We start from the raw sequence: 16,265 nt of genomic DNA, 5'->3' as shown, positions 1-16,265 counted from the left end.
GGTTGTGGGGGGGGGGGGGGGGCACAGCCCCAGCCCTGGGCCAGCACCACAACCGAGCCAGGCACGCTTCTCACCAAAGTCCTGCAGGAGCCGTGGGCAGTGGCACAGGGAGCATCAGGGCTTGGGACTGTCGCTTTCCAAGGACACTGTTAGATCCTGAGGGAACATGCATGTAGACGTTGCCTCCCTGGGTAACAGCGATTTGTGCTGCAGCTTGCACTGGGAGGCTGGGGACCCAGGAGGGGATTTACTGGAGTTAGCAGGAGAGGTTTTAGTGGTTTAACTCATCAGGGGATCTGCTGAATGGCTGCGAGAACAAAAAAAAAAAATAATCTGTTGGCTAGGAACCTCATATCTCTGACTGTTCCCTGCAGTGACGTCTGTGCAGGCACAGAAACAAAAGTGGTTGTAGTACAGCAGCTTGTTTCTCAACTGAGTAAGGGGGCCAGAGCTCATTCTTACGAACAAAACATTCCTCTTTCAAGGGGGTCTGATTGTTACTGAAACTCACACCAGTTCTCATCCTAAACTCATTTGCTAGAATTGAGTTAGAAAAATAGTTACAGGAAAACTTAAGACTCTTATATAGATTGCTACCTTTAAATTTAGTTATTCTCCTAGGTATCTGTTAATTTTTTTGAAACAATTTAACCAACTTGTGAGGTGTTTTTTGTCTCTAAAATAAAATACACATAAATATCTACAAAGACTGCTTGTTTTTTATACTTCAAAAATTTGCCAGCTGAGGAATCAAAATTGCGTTTATCTCCCTCCCAGGTGTTAACGTTCAGGCCAGGCACAGGCAAGAAACCTGCCTTGGCCAAGGCTGCATTTTGCCCAAGCAAAGAAAATATTCGGTGCCACAACACTGATTAATACACACTGCCTAGCTGGGCTTTGGGATGTGATATGACATCACCAGTAGCCTCTCTCCACTCTGTAAAGTCTATAAATCCCCAGTAAACACCAACTGCTTGTCCAGAGCCAGGTTCTGCCTTTTCTCCAAACTAAGTCTTGTTGAAGTATCTGGGCCTCAAAATTCAGGGGTGAAAATACAAAGGGAAACCAGAGCTTGGCCAAAGAAATGACCCTTCCCTCTCATTAAACCCCAAGGAGACTGGATGCTGGACTTGTTTTAGAAATTCAAACTTTAAAAATTTATTATAAAATACAGGAATATTCCAGTTGCCACACCTGGTGGGAAAGCAGTTCAGACTCTCCCCTCCAGAAGGAGCAACTGGTGGGAGGAGGGTCACAAAGTCACATCTTCCTGCTGGGACACATCAGCCAGCCTCATGTTTTGCCACATGAAATCAATGAACATGGAGGCCTGTAGCAATCGGCTCAGTCTCTGAAAATGGCGCTCTGCAAAGAGAGAAATGCAATGATGAGCATCACAGGAGAGAAAGCTCACCAGAACAGGGTGCAAAAGTCTCTCTTCTCTTCAGACCAAGGCAAAGAGGGAATATTGACAAGACAGGAGGAGACCTGAGGCTCAGCCCATCCCTGCAGCGTGACTCACCGGTGTAAGGCAGCAGGGACTCCACAGCAGATTTAATGCCCGAGTACTGCAGCAGGCTATCCGGTGCTTCATGCTTCAGGAGGGTTTCCATGACAGCTTGGGCCTCGTGGCAGTTTCGCGAGTTTGTATTCCACGTCACCAAAAATGTTAACACCGCCTCTAAGGAGGAAGGAAATTTGTACACAGGTGCTGGCACGCAGGAGACACCAAGTTAGAAAGCATCTCTTCTCTCTTACAGAGCGGTTCAGCTCCCACACACCGTGACTGACAAGCCCAGAGGGACAGAACAACTACAGACAGAACCATTTCCTGAGCTGCCACAGGGACATCCTAAACAAGGGGGTGGTAAGGCCAGGCAAAGCCACTTGCACAGCTCAGAGCAGTTGCTGGTGTGCACCACAAGTAGCACCGTAACAAAGCAGCTGCCGTGGGCAGTAGTCCTGCTCAAGGGTGGCAAGAGCTTAGTGGTAAACGCTGAGTCTAGGGAGATTCTTCTCCTTTTAATTTCAGTTGAGAAAACAAGCCCCTAACCTGAAAGGTTATTTAGCACTTAAACCATGTTGCAACAAACCTTTCTGATCCTTCCGGAGCCGAACAATGTTCTCTTCCAAGTGCTTTCTCCCGTCAGTTTCCTTGAGGATGGCTGCAGAGAAAAGAAATGAATAGTCCATAAAAGAGTCCAGTCCACACACCCATGAGCTGAGAAGCAGGGAGACCATTGCTTCTCTGGGGTGATTTCACTTAAGAAAAGGGGAGTCATAAGAGAAAGGGAAAACTGAGGCTTTCAGACAATTAGACTTTGTAGTTGTCATCTACTTGGCAGAGACATTCTGGAAAGCAGAGAGGGCAGAAAAACGCCTTCAGAGCACAGTGTGGACTCACCTTTGACCACCATCAACACTGTGTGCGGACGATCCAGAGAGATTGCCAACCCTAAAGCTTTGAGATATTTTTTCTCATGAAGCAGGTTAGAAAGCTCTTGCTCTCTGGAAGACAAATCAGGGTCAAGAGAGCAAGACGAATATTTCGTTGGTCGAAAAAAACGCTATACAGAAAGTAGCAGATTTAGCAATAATAGTGTGCAGAGGTTTAACGCCAAAAAGTCAATACTGCTTGCCAATGAATGCCTCAGTGCCCTCATGCAGATAATTACCCTGGCACATTCAAGGGCTCCCTGAACTATTCAGTGCTGGCTGAAGCAGGAGAAAGTGAAAGTAGGTTTCAGCAGTTTGACTTTGCTTCTCTTAGCAGTGCATAAACATAAAACTAATCAATTATCAAGCTGACAGTATCAGGAACTAAAGATAAACTACAAAGTACAGGAGACAATTGTGCCTTGACAGCCTCTAAATAGCTAAATGATGTAATATTCGGATTAGATAGAGCTGGATGGCTCTAGGTGTGGACAGTATCACTGGACAGTTTGCCTTTCACAGCTCATTATTGCACAAGATCAACTTACTTCATAATCTGCTCCTCCTGTTTAGCTTGCGCTTCTTTCTCTTCAATTTCAGTGACATCCTATAAAAAAAACCAGGATACAACTTTGTCAGATCTTGCTTTAATACAGATGAATTTTTATTTAGCCATCAAGCGATTAGGAGACCAGTTTCTGCAGCAAGATCTCTAGGTCAAGTAATTTAAGTGTTAAATCCAGCAACTTGCAGCATCCCTCCAAACCACCTTTAGAACACCAGCAGGGCAGGCTGCTGAGGCCCATCTGCTGTTCCTTTTACAACATCAACTGGGGAGATACAGTATGGCCACCCTCCCCCCCAAACCCCAAGATATGCCTTACTGACCCAATTTCAAAGTGCAGAAAATGATGAGAGCACGTGTCATGTTGGAACAGTGAGGAACAAGCCACTGGGATCCTGAGCTCTCCAACTGCATTCTGATTACCAACCCACAGAGGAAACACAGAAAGACCCCGTACTGCACCTTCCACAGCATGACGCAGGAGTCACTGGATGCTGTCACAACCATATCATCTTGCTTGTTGGAGTGAAGACCCCAGATTTTATCTTCATGACCATCTAACGTTTTCACGCACTCATTTGTTTTAATTGTCCAGAGCTTTAAGAGACCATCGGAACCACTTTTGGAAGAGAAACACAACACAAAGAATCACTGGATAGATCCATTCTCACCCTGCCCCACCTCAAATATCAGAGAAACTTGTCCCATTTCAATGCCTTTCACACAGGAGCAGAACTAACCAAACATGTCCAGGATGAGAGGCACCCTTAGCTCTGCCTAACTATAGTGTGTGTCACCAACCCAGCAATGTCACAGCAGCTAACTAGAATCCCCAGCGTAACTGGAGAAGAGGAAGATAAGTCAGCCCCTGCAGAAAGCTTGGCATTAACATGGCATCTTCTTATCAGTCTTTCCAAACCTAAATTCTTTACACAAGACTCTTCCCTCTTGCTGCTCATACCAGCTAAGAGATTTCTCTTCTGATTAGTTTTGGCATCTTCCTCTAGACTCCTGGTGCAGGCACTTACCTACTGAGCAGTTGTGTTCCTCGGCTTACAAAAATGATCTTCAGTACAGAGGCATCATGACCTTCAAAGGTCTGGAAAACAGAAAGGAAGCTCAAAAGTGTTAAGAGTTGTTGCCAGGCCTTTTGAGAGAGTCCTCTTTCAATAGGATAATAGTTACTCCTAAAGCCCAAATAGGTAAATTCCAAAAAGCAGCCTCTATCCTTGGGACTTTTACTGTAGGTTCAAAGGGCAGTAGGAAATGACTGGTCCCCAATACCCTTTCTTCAGACAACCTGCTTGCTTAATCTTGTTGCCCGGGGTCATATTGCAAATGGTCTGAATGGTGACGCCAGCTGCATAGGCTATCTCCCCAAAAGGTCGATTCCCCTGCCACTGCATGAAGCACCCATTCAGTGAGGTAACACTGCTGGGCAGAACATGGCACAGTTCACAACTGCCTTCTCATGGTCTTAGTGAGACACTACTGGGCCGGAAAGATAGCTCTGCTACGAAGAGCGAGTCTGAAATTTAAATGTGCATGCTTTAATGGCCTCAGCTGTGTCAGGCAAAGCCACCTTTCTTTCAATAGTGTGAATGTGCTTTTCCCCTGTGATCAACCACGTTGCTCATTGGTTAGCTAGAAGAGAAAGATCACTTGAGCACTGTGCGAATGCTTTTGTCCTGGAGCTTTGCATGCGGCTCACAGATCCAAGATCCTGGAGAACAAGGCTAGACCTGGATAGCTCTTCCTTCAGCATGGCCATGTTGCTACATTTCAGCTGCATTAACTAGCACGTTCTTTTTTGAAGCAGCCTTAATTAATCCCTGTAGCATGCACGGGTTGCCTAGAGCAAGGGGCAGTCTGAGTTCTCATTACCTTCAGACAGCTGAAGTCCCGAAGACCCCAGAGCTTCAGCGTCCCATCTGCTGAAGAGGTGGCCAAGACCTGATCCACTGGGGAGAACTGCACGCACCAGATTCCACGCTTATGTCCAGTGAAGACACCCAGCAAAGAGCAATCAGAACAGGACCACAGCTTGGCCAGCCGATCCTGCGAGCCTGTGGCAATCAGCTTGTCATTTGGAGAAACTGCCACGCTGTTTATGTCCTAGAGAAGTCACAGAAGTACAGAGAGCGCAAAGCAGTTCAAGTCTTCGCTCTAACTGTTGGACAGGTAATAAATGTAGGGTGCAACACAGGAGAGAAAGATTTAAGTACTAAAAGCATGTTCTAATGTCAGGCAGAGCTTTACCTTGTCATGACCCCTCTCAGTCACTTTTGCATGAAGGGTTTCTGGACTGGAGATCAAGGCTGCTTTTGCTTTGGAAGTGAGGGATTCTGGGATATTCCAGATCTTGATTGTGCAGTCCTGGCTGCTGGTTACTATGAAGCTTTCTTTCAGTCTGAAAGGAATAAAAATGTCAAGTGTAAAGAAGCAAAACAGTGGCTTCCCCTGCACAGAAAAAAAGGCCTTCTCCTCCCCTACTGGGATCTACACACATTCAGTCACTCTGCTGGGATGTGAAACGAGTGCCTTAATGTTTTTTCAAGCTGTCGTTCATTTTACTTAGGTCCCTGGCACAGCCTCCAGTAATTCAGACATTAGCCAAGAACACTGCTACCTCTCTTCATTTACAGACAAAGGTATACTGCAGCTCTTGAACAGGCAAGCTGGACTTCCAGACTGTTAGGCAGCACAAAGAAAGGAGAAAAGCTGATAAACAGACATGCTATTCAAACAAGCACCTTTACAGACACTTTCCCTTCACTCCCCAACCCTCCTCTCCAGATCACTCAAGCTTTATCTGGCAACTTATCCAGCTGCTGCTCTTTCAGGCAACCAGGAGTTAGACTGACAAAGAAATGCAAACCTATGGATAGACAGATGTGCATCCAAGAAAAAAAAAAATCATTCTTCCTTCAAACTTGGAGCACCATGGCAAGCTGGGACCAAGAATGAGAAACAGCAGGGCTCAGAGGCAGGCATCCACCAAAACATTCACTGTGAGGATCAGCAAAGCAGCCATGACTCAACATTTGCAAAGGGAAACCCTTGTCTGATTTTTTTTTTTTACCTTGAGCAAGAGACAGCGCCTACCCCATGCGCATGACCCAATCCTTGGGCAACACAGATCACCCTTCCATCTTTGTTCATCCGCCAGACTCGAAGGCTTTTGTCCTGTAATGGGAAAGGACAGAAACTGCTGTGCTTTTTGACAAGTGATCAGTTCCCCATGCATTCACCACATCTGTGAGCATGACTATTCACTTATTTTCAAGATTGAACCTTTGCCTGCATTTATCAGAGCAGGGAAGGGCAGACACAGCCAAGCAGGGTGCACTGCAGGCTGGGATTCCAGCATGGAGGTTTATTTCTGGGTATATCAGGGCAGTTGGCACCTTTTCTTCCAACACAGTTTTTACGCACAGCTCCCCATCAGTCTCACACTAATGACATGTCTGAACTCTAATGCAAGAGCAAGATGCTTGGAGAATGAGACATCTCCTTTTGGGCTAATACAATACAATCAATCGCATTTCCCCAGGGACAATTAAAAAGGGATAGTGGAAGAACCTTGTATTTGGGGTATGTAGCAGACAGGAATTCCATCTGAATAAAAGCCCTTTCTGGATCACCAAAAAGGAATACAACTCTGCCCATAAAGATCACTAGAAATGAAGAGTTTCATTAAATGAGGAAAACTAACACACCTTAGCACAGCTGACGAACATCAGGCCTTTCCTGAAGACATCCAAAGCAAGAATTGTTTCTAGACAGATAAGCAAAAAACAGCTGGATGCAAAGTAATACTGAAATAGGACAACAGAAATGTGTGAATTAATGAGTCCACTGCTTACTGACTGGGGGAAGGTTTGGGACACTTGGAACAATATATCCACACTCACTACGGAGTGACTGGCTGCTTATGGCATTGGTGCAAGTCTGTCACTTGCAGCCACAGAACTGCATTCAGAGCTCACACTCACGAACCTACATCTTTAGCTCCAATTTAAATTGATCTCACTGTTACTGAGAGGGACTGAACTGACAGACCTGGAAAAAGAAAATTAGTGTCTGCAAAACCAAGACAGCATAATATATCCTTTCTCCACACAACTCCAAAACCTGTTGTGATGCCGTTCCAGAGAGAACTCAAGGACTCCAGCCTCCACGTAAGAGTTGTGAAAGAAGCTGGATAAAGAAATACTTGCACACCTCCCACCCACCCACATCCAAGCTGAGCACACACCTGTGTGGCCATAGAGGATCTGGCAGTGTGATGTTGCCAGTTCAAACACTTTCAGCTGAGGACTGTTGGTAGCCACAACAATGTGAGAATCACCAGGCCCAAGGAACTTCACATCCAGAACCTCATCATTGTAACCTGCAAGCTGAGGATGGCAGAATAGAAACAGTTTAACAGGGAGAAGTCAGATGGTTAGAGAAGTGCCAAATGGCACCACACTCAGTGAGGCTGCATTACTGCTACCTTTCATTTAATACTGCATGTAAAAATCTTATTAGACATAAGCCAGAGCACAGGAGGGATTTCTGGCTAGGCCTGTTCTGCTTTCTTTTTCCTATGTTTGTCTCTGTGCAATATTCCTCCAAAAAACCCCACCAGTGAAATTGGCTTTCTGGCTTGTAACCAAGGAACAATTCAAGAACAGGCAGGACACAAGAGCACCGCTAGACAAAGCTTTCACCCAAAGCAGAGCTGATCCTCAAAAGTACGGACAAAGGAACAGGAAAAGGGAGGCTGAGGGTTGTTACCTGCTTCCTGAGCTGAAGAGTTTGAGCGTCATAGAAAACAATGTTGTGTTCCACAGACACTGTGACAATCTCATTTCTCTCAGGCACAAGCATGCACTGGGTGAGACTGCGCTCGCTGGCCTCCTCCTTCAACTCAAAGGGCACAGGCTGGGTGTATACACAAGCAGCTGTGGCAACTTCCCAAACTTTCAGGATGCCTAACAAAAATGATGATACAAATTATCTGTCAAAGCCACCATTTTACACAGCAATTCTCCAAAGAATATAAAACAAACCCTGGCCTTGCCTACTGGAAAAAGGTACATAGCTTTAAAGCAGGACTGTGAAGAGATCCAATCACAGGAGCACGAAGGCCACAAGGTTTTTCTCCAAATCAAACTTTTTTGCAGTTTGAAAACATACCTAGTTAAAGCTCCCAGCATGCCTGATCAATCCTGCTCATACACTACTGTCAGAGGGAGCCAGAAGGCTGTGCTCTCCAGCCCTCAGGAGTTCAGCCCAAGGCTTCGGCCACACAAAGAACGTACATCCCAGGAATAATGGCAATGCAGTGTCTTAAGTACCATCTTTCCTCAGCCTACAAATGTGGCAGCAACATGCCAGGACACTCACCTTTGCTGCCAGCTGTGATAAAGTGCAACCCCTGCTTCTTCACACCCAGTTGAGAGAAATCTCCCTTTCCAGGTAACAAGATGGCAGCTTCCACGCTCTGCAAGAGAGTTGGCAAAATACAAAGCTGAGTGCAAGGGACCAGAGTCTCATTTCAGCAGCCAGAGCTGTGCAATAGCCTGCTAGTGCCGATAGACGCACACACACCACACTCCACTGCCCCAGACTGCATGGTTACTGAGAACAGGCAAGCAGATACAATGACAGAAAAAAGTTTCGATGTGACTGTCCTTCCTTCCTCCTCCAGCACTGAGGCACTGGTGGAATGTATTTCCTCAAACTGCCCAGGCATGAGCACACCAAACAAGGAGAGAAAGAAAATAAACAGCTTTACACAGAGTTTTAAGCTCTCGGGAAAGTACAAGGGAGAGAAACCTGATTTCACAATATATAGGAACCTGAAGAGGTAGAGGTACTGTAGGACCGTGACCTAGACAAAGGATCTCACAGGAATAAATGAAATGCAATTTCACCTCATAGACAGGGACGGTTCGTTTACTTTCTCTGGTTTTCAGGTCCCACACCATACAGATTTTATCACGGCCAGAACTGCAAGTTAAAAGAGCAGTTTCAGTGCTAAATCCATTCAACTTAGGTTCTCAGAACTCAAGCTCTGAATGCAAATTTGGAATTGTGGGAGTTCAACACCTCTCTGAAAAGGCCCAGGTGAAAGAAAGCACCAGCCTTCCATGTGGCAACACAGTATACTGCCAGAAACACAGGTGCTGAAACCCTCAGTTACTCACTTGTATGGTCAAGCAAAGACTGAACACTTGTAGCAGTCCTTCTCCTCACAGGAGAACCTTCCCAGACCCTACAGAAACACCCAGTCTCTGGCAAGAGGCAGGGTGAATGGGAGAAAGGCTAAGCCTCTACAAGGTTTTACCTAACGAGCGTATTTCCATCTGCAAACACCAGCGAGGTGACAGCACTGAAGTGGCCGTCCAGCATAGCAACACACTTGCTGGAATTCAGGTCCCAGATACGGATTTTGTAGTCAATTGAGGAGGAGAAGAGTTGCAGACGGGAGATATCCGGGTGGAACTCAACAAGGCTAGACAGAAGGAGATGCACTTGAGCAGGACAGGAATAAACTATCTGGCATGCTGGCATTAGCCCAACTTTTAAATAAATATACATTCTACACAAAGAGTTTGTCAGATCAATTGACATGAATTTGTAAGAGAACTTTCTTTGTAGGATTTCATTCCTCTGCTGCCCACCAGGAAAATCTACAACTGATCTTTGCCAGTCTTTCCACATTGTTGAAGTACATCAGCTAGCAAGCACAGATACTCCATTTAGATCCCAACAAATTTCTTGACCAAACTGTTTCCTCTCTGAACTAAAGTCAGTCATAGCCCTGCTCCTTCACTAGACATCTCAAAAATTAGGAAGCAGAAGAGCCCAGAACCTGCTCAGAATGGGCCTTTATACTCCGTTAACTAAAGACATTTCACATCAATCCCAGCGTCCAAGCACCACACTAACGCCAGCGACTGACATGTATGACTCGTCCTTACTGTACAACTCCCGAAGATCCTTTTAGGTTGTGTGTGCAGTACTGTTTGATCATATCCCAGATCTTAATGGTGCTGTCACAACCACCTGACAAAAGAAGGGCATATACGAATGAACTATGGAGGAGAGAGACACACGAGGTCCAACATATCAGCAACTATAAAATTTCATGGGTTGTAAAGGGAGCAGAAAGAAAAACGAATCCAATAACAACAACCCACACCAGGAGAAGTCCATGGAGCACCTTACGCTTTCAGAGAGCTGGGCAAAACCTGACTGCTCAGAGTTAAACCTGAAGTACAATTACGTTATAGGTCATGCCTGACCTCCTCCATCTCCAAGAGTCCCCGTTCTACACCAGAATAGCAATGCCGCATCGTTTCATAGATGCCTGATACTTATCAGAGTTTTACTACACCTATTTTAGACAGAACATTGAAAGTATCTTGTTGTCTGTCAAGATGTCACTTCTAAGTAAAAGCTCTTTTGATTATATCTGAATTCAGATTACTACCTCAGGCTGTGCCCAGCTGAGCTATATTATCCAAAAGCAGAAGGGCCACTCAGTATCATTCCCATCATGTGACAGTGAAATAGGACCGTACCTGTGGCTAACAAAGTTGAAGTAGAGTCAAAGGCCATGCTAGCAACGGGCGCGATGTGCACAGCTTTCCATGTGCGAACACACTTGTTCTCTTGCCAGTTCCACTGCTTCAGCAACAGGGCTCGGCTCCCTGTCACAAGGATCTAGGCAAACGCAAGGCGAAGGAAAGCATGATTAACTACCAATTAGGTTTCAGTTTCTTTCAGTGCCTACGCACAAAGCACAGGAATGCCAGCTGCTGTGACACCCTCAAAGCTCAGTCTCTCAGCATTCCTCTGTCTGACTTAAGCCCAGAAGGGGAGACAGACGAAGCGCCTGAGAAGACACCACAGAGATCTCTGGAAACTGAGGGCACTTCCAGGTGGAATAGCCTACAGCATTCACTGGCTTTACCAGGAGGCCTGACAGAGTGGCACAGAAAACCACAAAGCAAACACATACCTCATCATCAGGGCTAAGAGCAAATGAACTGATATCCTCTTCGTCATCCTATAAAAACAAAAGGTAAAAAAACCCCATGGTTAAACCACCCATGGAGAGCTCTCAGAGCTCCCTTCTCTACATGCTTGTGCTGAGCACAGCCAGACAGACAACACAAACAGCATCTGCCCGCGTTCAGCACCATTCTCCTCCTCCCCTCCACTTCTCGGTCCTGGGAGCTTTAGATCAACAGCTGGCGATAGCGGTAAAGCCCCCCAGGAGCCTTGGAAAACCTTCAGCAGTCTCACCGCCCATCAGCAGCGGCTGGATCTCCTCACCTGCTGGAGGCTGTGGAGAGCTCCTGTTTCCACATCGATGACATTCAGCTTGGTCCCACAGGGGCAAAACATGAACTTTCCATCTCGGTTTAGCTGGAAAAAAGGGAATGGAAACCTGGAACGTTACAGAACCGGGAGATGAGATATTCCCAAACCTGCCCCTCGCTGCCTCAGTACCTGGACTCGCCCTCCTTTGTAGAAAGGCTCGATTTTCCTCGACACAGCGTAGCTGGAAGGAACAAGAGAAAGAGAATCGCAGAGCGACCGTTAAATCAAAACTGCGGCGGCCTGTTCACTCCCGACCGCGAAGCCCCAGGGCAAGCACCGCCACAGCCGCCCAGCCCCGGCGATCCCATCGCGTCCCGGCCGCTCCTCACTTGCTCTTGAAGCGCACAGGGCTGACAGCGGCCTCTGCCGCCGCCATGTCCGACCCCGCTGCGCTCCGCGTGCCGGCTGCTTCCGGCGCTCCCGGTTGCTACGGGAGGCCACCACTTCCGGCGCATGCGAGTGACGCACAACCGGGAAGACACCGGCCCCATCTTTGATGCGGGCAGGAGGCGGCACCCGTGATGGAGGCAAAACTACTTCCGGTACTCCTCCCCGCCCCCCCCGGCTTCCCAACTAAGCATTCCCTCCCCGCCCCAACCACAAGGAAAAGTGGGATTTTTAGACAACGGGAACGACAAATAAAAAGACTCGACGAACAAGCTTTCAAGTAATTCATTTTTTATTGCGCATAAAAACATGTAACCGAATCCTCTCACAGCCCTCCGGCTACGAGTACTCTGTCATCGTCCGCTACAGCATCCCCTTTGCCTTACCAGGCTCACCTTCATCAGCGGCCAAGAGTAATGAACGAGGCCGAAGGAGAAGCAGCAGCCCACCGTACCGCACGCCCCGGGGCTGGCAACTCGCAGCCGGGAAGGTAGAGCCGAGCTCTGCCACCTCCAGCAGCACCGGCAGGTCCGCTCCTCTCTATCAGCCGTCCATCCGGGAAGGCCGAGCACTCCCGGGCCCCGCTCAGCACCTGCCGGCGGAGAAGGTCGCTCTGAGAAACAGCCGTGACCTCAGCACGTGTTATTTCCCCACACATCCACAATACAGGGGTTATGGGAACATGGGTTTCACTCCCCACACACGTTACCGTGGGCAATAAGCTTAATGTTCCCTATGCTATCGGCACAGTTATCTCACCGGGGGCCACAGGAGACCCCAAGTGATTTTCAGACCGCGCCTGGCACCCACAGCTAACACGAACCCCAAAGAACCTTCCCAGGCCGTTCACCGAGGTCATCCCCGCCCTACACCGGCTCAGACAACACCAGAAACACACCCTAAGAGTGTTTTTAAAAGCTTAAGGAGCGCACCAGGCAGCATACATGGCTCCGCAGCTCACCTCCGCTCGGCTCGCCTTAGAATGACCCCTATGCGCGTGCGCACCCTCTTATATAGGGGGCGAACGCGCATGCGCACGGCTGCCAGGGCGTCTGCCCGCCCCGCACCCTGTATAAGTGAGCGGGAGGCGCCGCTCTGCACCGTAATGTATTCCTCATTCATCGCGCAGGGCCCGCACGGCGGGCAGTGCTCTCGCGAGATCTCCGCGCAGTATAAATAGCGAGCGGTGGGGTGGCAAGGCCTTCTACTGTGAGAGCTCACGTAAGCGGGGCCTGGTGGGCAGTATGGCGCCGGGGGAGCGGCGCGGCCTGCGCTCTATCCGCCCCCATCGGGGCCGCGTAGCCGGTTCCCGCCGGGGTGGCGGCGGTATCCCGGCTAACGTCCCTTTCTCTCTGCTCTAGCAAATGGCGGACGACGCCGGTGCTGCGGGAGGTGCGGGAGCGGCCCGAGGGGGTTTCCGCGGCGGCTTCGGGACCGGGCTGCGGGGCCGCGGGCGCGGCCGCGGTAGGGGCCGAGGAAGAGGCCGCGGGGCTCGCGGAGGCAAGGCCGAAGATAAGGAAGTAAGTGGTTGCCGGGGCCGGAGGGGGCTGCGCGGGGCCGTCCCGGGTGGCGAGGGGCTGCAGGTGACCCTTTTCCACGGATTTCTTTGCTAGTGGATTCCTGTCACCAAGCTTGGTCGCCTGGTCAAGGATATGAAGATCAAGTCTCTTGAGGAGATCTATCTTTTCTCGCTTCCCATCAAGGTAAGCTGTTGTGAAGGCTGAAGTAACGTGTAGCAGAATCTTAATCTGAATGGCAGAGCTCGCAGTAGTTGCTATGTTTGCTGTTCGGGATGCTCAGGTTAAGAGTGGTCCTGTTAATGACGATGGGAGCTGAGGACCGATGCAGTCGCTTCTAGTGAAGCGTGGTGGGTTTTGTGTGTTACCTTCTGCCTTGTGTGGAGAGGGCAGCATGCTGCTCGAGTGTTTCACTGTCATAGTTCTGCTCGGTGATGGAAAAAATGAAATTTTAACTTGCTGTGTTGGACTGCTTAGCATGCTAGAATAAGTTTATGCCTGCAAAATTTAACACAGTTAAATATCTATCACTTAAAATATATGTCTGTAGGATTGTTGAACTTAAACTGTAGGAACTTTACTAGCTGTGTTGTGTTTGTTTAAGAAGTGTGGCCTTGTGTGACTGATGAAATGACTGACTCTTGCAGGAGTCAGAGATCATCGATTTCTTCCTGGGGTCTTCTCTGAAAGATGAGGTTTTGAAGATCATGCCTGTCCAGAAACAGACTCGTGCTGGTCAGCGTACCAGGTTTAAGGTAGCCTGTTTCTTCTGTTTTGTCATGTTGAAAACTTGGAGTGTGTTGTCTGCTGCTTTTTTGGTATTGTATTAATGAATTAGTTTACCTTTATTTCTTTTAGCATCTAGTAAATATTTTGGTATGGGGAACAGCTCGTGTAGCTTACGAAGTTACTGTATTAACTTTATTTAAACCCCTAGTAATATGTTCAAGTGTTACTGAAACAGCCCTAGCGTGTTGCGCTTGTGCAGCAATGTTGGCTTTGCAGGGCCTGTGGCGGAGAGAGAAGTCTCAGGTATAAAGAGGAAATGCTGTTTGGAAATTATTGGGACTTTTGACCAGTATGAGGCTGTAGCAGGGAATCGAATCCTAATTCAGCTGGTTTTGACTGAAGGACAAGCTCTAAGGGGAAAAATGGGCTTCTTGAACTGTGACCTCTGCTGTGCAAGTTTTAGCAGGTGCTGATTTGTACTTGGAGTGAGCTGTGGGTGTTCACTGCTGAGCACACACCTTGGGTTGTCCTTGGTGAGAGACCCTGATGGACTGTGTTCTGAGAGAGTGTTCCTGTGCAGTGCTGCTGCCACTAAGAGCTTTGTTTTTTTTGACCCTAGGCTTTTGTCGCTATTGGGGACTACAATGGCCACGTTGGTCTTGGTGTTAAATGCTCTAAAGAAGTTGCCACTGCTATTCGTGGGGCAATTATTTTAGCCAAATTATCCATTGTACCTGTACGACGAGGCTATTGGGGGAACAAGATCGGCAAGCCGCACACCGTGCCTTGCAAGGTGAGAATGACTTGCTGGGCCCAGTCGCGGTGATCGTGCTGTAGCCTGTGTTTTGGGAGCTCTAACCCATTGTGCTTGCCTAGGTCACTGGCCGGTGTGGATCTGTCCTGGTGCGTCTGATCCCGGCCCCCCGTGGTACAGGGATTGTGTCAGCCCCTGTCCCTAAGAAGCTGCTGATGATGGCTGGTATCGATGACTGTTACACCTCGGCCAGGGGCTGCACTGCCACCCTTGGCAACTTTGGTAAGCTTTAGGCTTTCGTGTTGTAGCTTAGCTGTATGCGCTGCTGTTTTTGTCATTGATGGGGATGCAATGTACCCTTTATGTTTGTGGAATCAAAAGCTTCTTGCAGTCAAGTAGAAGCCAAGACTTCTGCTGATACCTTTTACAATGCAGGCTAGTTCTGCTGTAGATGATCCTGAAGTTCCGTAATAGTTAATTAAAAGAAACTGTGTTTTTATATATGCATTGATGGTAAAAAAGAAATCTCCCAATCTGCGCGATTGCACTTGTTTGAAGTAGTGTAATTGTCGTAAATGGAGAGAGAAAGAAACTTGAGTTTTGTGTGCATTATCAGAGAGACTCTCCTGTGGTCTCCCTGTTCCTTCCTAAATTCTACATTTTTGGAGCTGCGTGGGCAGGGACTAGTGAGGGGGTTTCTGTAGCTGTGACAAGCAATCTTTGACTTTTGTCTGTAGCTAAAGCCACCTTCGATGCCATCTCCAAGACCTACAGTTATCTGACGCCTGACCTCTGGAAAGAGACTGTGTTCACCAAGTCTCCTTACCAGGTAAGAGTATTTCTGTGATTTGCAGAAACAAAGGAAATAAGAAGAGTAAAGCTCTGAAATATGAAGTAAAAATGTTGGATCTGAACTACCCCAGTTGTCCCCCCACACACACCTTGTTGGAAAGGGGTGCTGTGCTGAGAAACCCATGATAGTGGCTTAAGAAAATAAAGCACTGGGGTTTTTTTGTTTGTTTTGCAGGAGTTCACTGATCATCTGGCAAAGACCCACACCAGAGTCTCGGTGCAGAGAACCCAGGCAGCTGCTGTGGCAACGACTTAAGTGGTTTTTGTACCAGACAATAAAGTCATCAGTGAACAAGAAACTGTGATTGGTTTGACGGGATGGTTAATTCCTTGGGCAGATGGGTGAAATCTCTGCTGGGGATTTGAGTAGGTTCAGGTCTGTGGGCCAGAGCCTGAACATCTGTTGAATGAAATAGTATGTTACATTATCCTGATCCTTGTTAATCATGTATTAATCCTAAATGGGGTCTAGAACCAGCTCTGAAGATTAATGTGCTGTCCTATAGCATGTAATCTTTACCCTGAGGGAATTCTCTGCCAGGGCTGGGCAGAGCAGCACAGTGTTTCTGTTGGTTCATGGAGGTGGGGGAGAGCTCCAGAGGGGAAATCCCAGTGAGGGCAGCCAGAGTGCCTGGAGGTGGGG

The 16,265-nt window shown here is 47.9% G+C and overlaps 2 protein-coding genes across 2 annotated transcripts; one reads left to right on the top strand and one right to left on the bottom strand.

Annotated features, from left to right (window-relative positions):
- Positions 1 to 1,174: 1,174 nt before the first annotated feature.
- TBL3 (transducin (beta)-like 3) lies at positions 1,175 to 11,792 on the bottom strand. Its single transcript, XM_010570460.1, has 22 exons — positions 11,713 to 11,792; positions 11,513 to 11,564; positions 11,336 to 11,428; positions 11,019 to 11,066; positions 10,579 to 10,720; positions 9,976 to 10,060; positions 9,339 to 9,506; positions 8,926 to 9,001; positions 8,396 to 8,492; positions 7,784 to 7,980; positions 7,260 to 7,401; positions 6,721 to 6,779; positions 6,084 to 6,187; positions 5,261 to 5,411; positions 4,886 to 5,116; positions 4,030 to 4,100; positions 3,464 to 3,620; positions 2,985 to 3,043; positions 2,405 to 2,508; positions 2,094 to 2,165; positions 1,523 to 1,681; positions 1,175 to 1,365 (listed from the first exon to the last, which is right to left on the bottom strand). The coding sequence occupies exons 1-22, from the start codon at positions 11,757 to 11,759 to the stop codon at positions 1,253 to 1,255; spliced, it is 2,427 nt and encodes an 808-aa protein (XP_010568762.1). The 5' UTR covers positions 11,760 to 11,792; the 3' UTR covers positions 1,175 to 1,252.
- A 1,327-nt stretch (positions 11,793 to 13,119) lies between these two features.
- RPS2 (ribosomal protein S2) lies at positions 13,120 to 15,921 on the top strand. Its single transcript, XM_010570459.1, has 7 exons — positions 13,120 to 13,290; positions 13,384 to 13,473; positions 13,935 to 14,042; positions 14,636 to 14,809; positions 14,893 to 15,052; positions 15,508 to 15,599; positions 15,798 to 15,921. The coding sequence occupies exons 1-7, from the start codon at positions 13,135 to 13,137 to the stop codon at positions 15,876 to 15,878; spliced, it is 861 nt and encodes a 286-aa protein (XP_010568761.1). The 5' UTR covers positions 13,120 to 13,134; the 3' UTR covers positions 15,879 to 15,921.
- The last annotated feature ends 344 nt before the right edge of the window (positions 15,922 to 16,265 follow it).

The sequence above is a fragment of the Haliaeetus leucocephalus genome, unplaced genomic scaffold (assembly GCF_000737465.1).
Source record: "Haliaeetus leucocephalus isolate CR32 unplaced genomic scaffold, Haliaeetus_leucocephalus-4.0 Scaffold295, whole genome shotgun sequence".
NCBI lineage: Eukaryota > Metazoa > Chordata > Aves > Accipitriformes > Accipitridae > Haliaeetus > Haliaeetus leucocephalus.
The sequence above is the reverse complement of the archived record's forward strand: the minus strand, read 5'-3'. Positions and strand labels throughout refer to the sequence as shown.

Bases quoted from the DNA above. Each gene is read 5' to 3' on its own strand.
- TBL3 (XM_010570460.1), bottom strand. From the start codon at position 11,759: ATGGCGGCGGCAGAGGCCGCTGTCAGCCCTGTGCGCTTCAAGAGCAA. The intron at 10,721-11,018 runs GTATGTGTTTGC...GCGTTTGCCTAG, and splicing joins CTCTTAGCCCTGATGATGAG to ATCCTTGTGACAGGGAGCCG. The intron at 5,117-5,260 runs GTAAAGCTCTGC...TGACTTCTCTAG, and splicing joins CTGAGAGGGGTCATGACAAG to GACATAAACAGCGTGGCAGT.
- RPS2 (XM_010570459.1), top strand. From the start codon at position 13,135: ATGGCGGACGACGCCGGTGCTGCGGGAGGTGCGGGAGCGGCCCGAGGG. The intron at 13,474-13,934 runs GTAAGCTGTTGT...TGACTCTTGCAG, and splicing joins TTTTCTCGCTTCCCATCAAG to GAGTCAGAGATCATCGATTT. The intron at 15,053-15,507 runs GTAAGCTTTAGG...TTTTGTCTGTAG, and splicing joins TGCCACCCTTGGCAACTTTG to CTAAAGCCACCTTCGATGCC.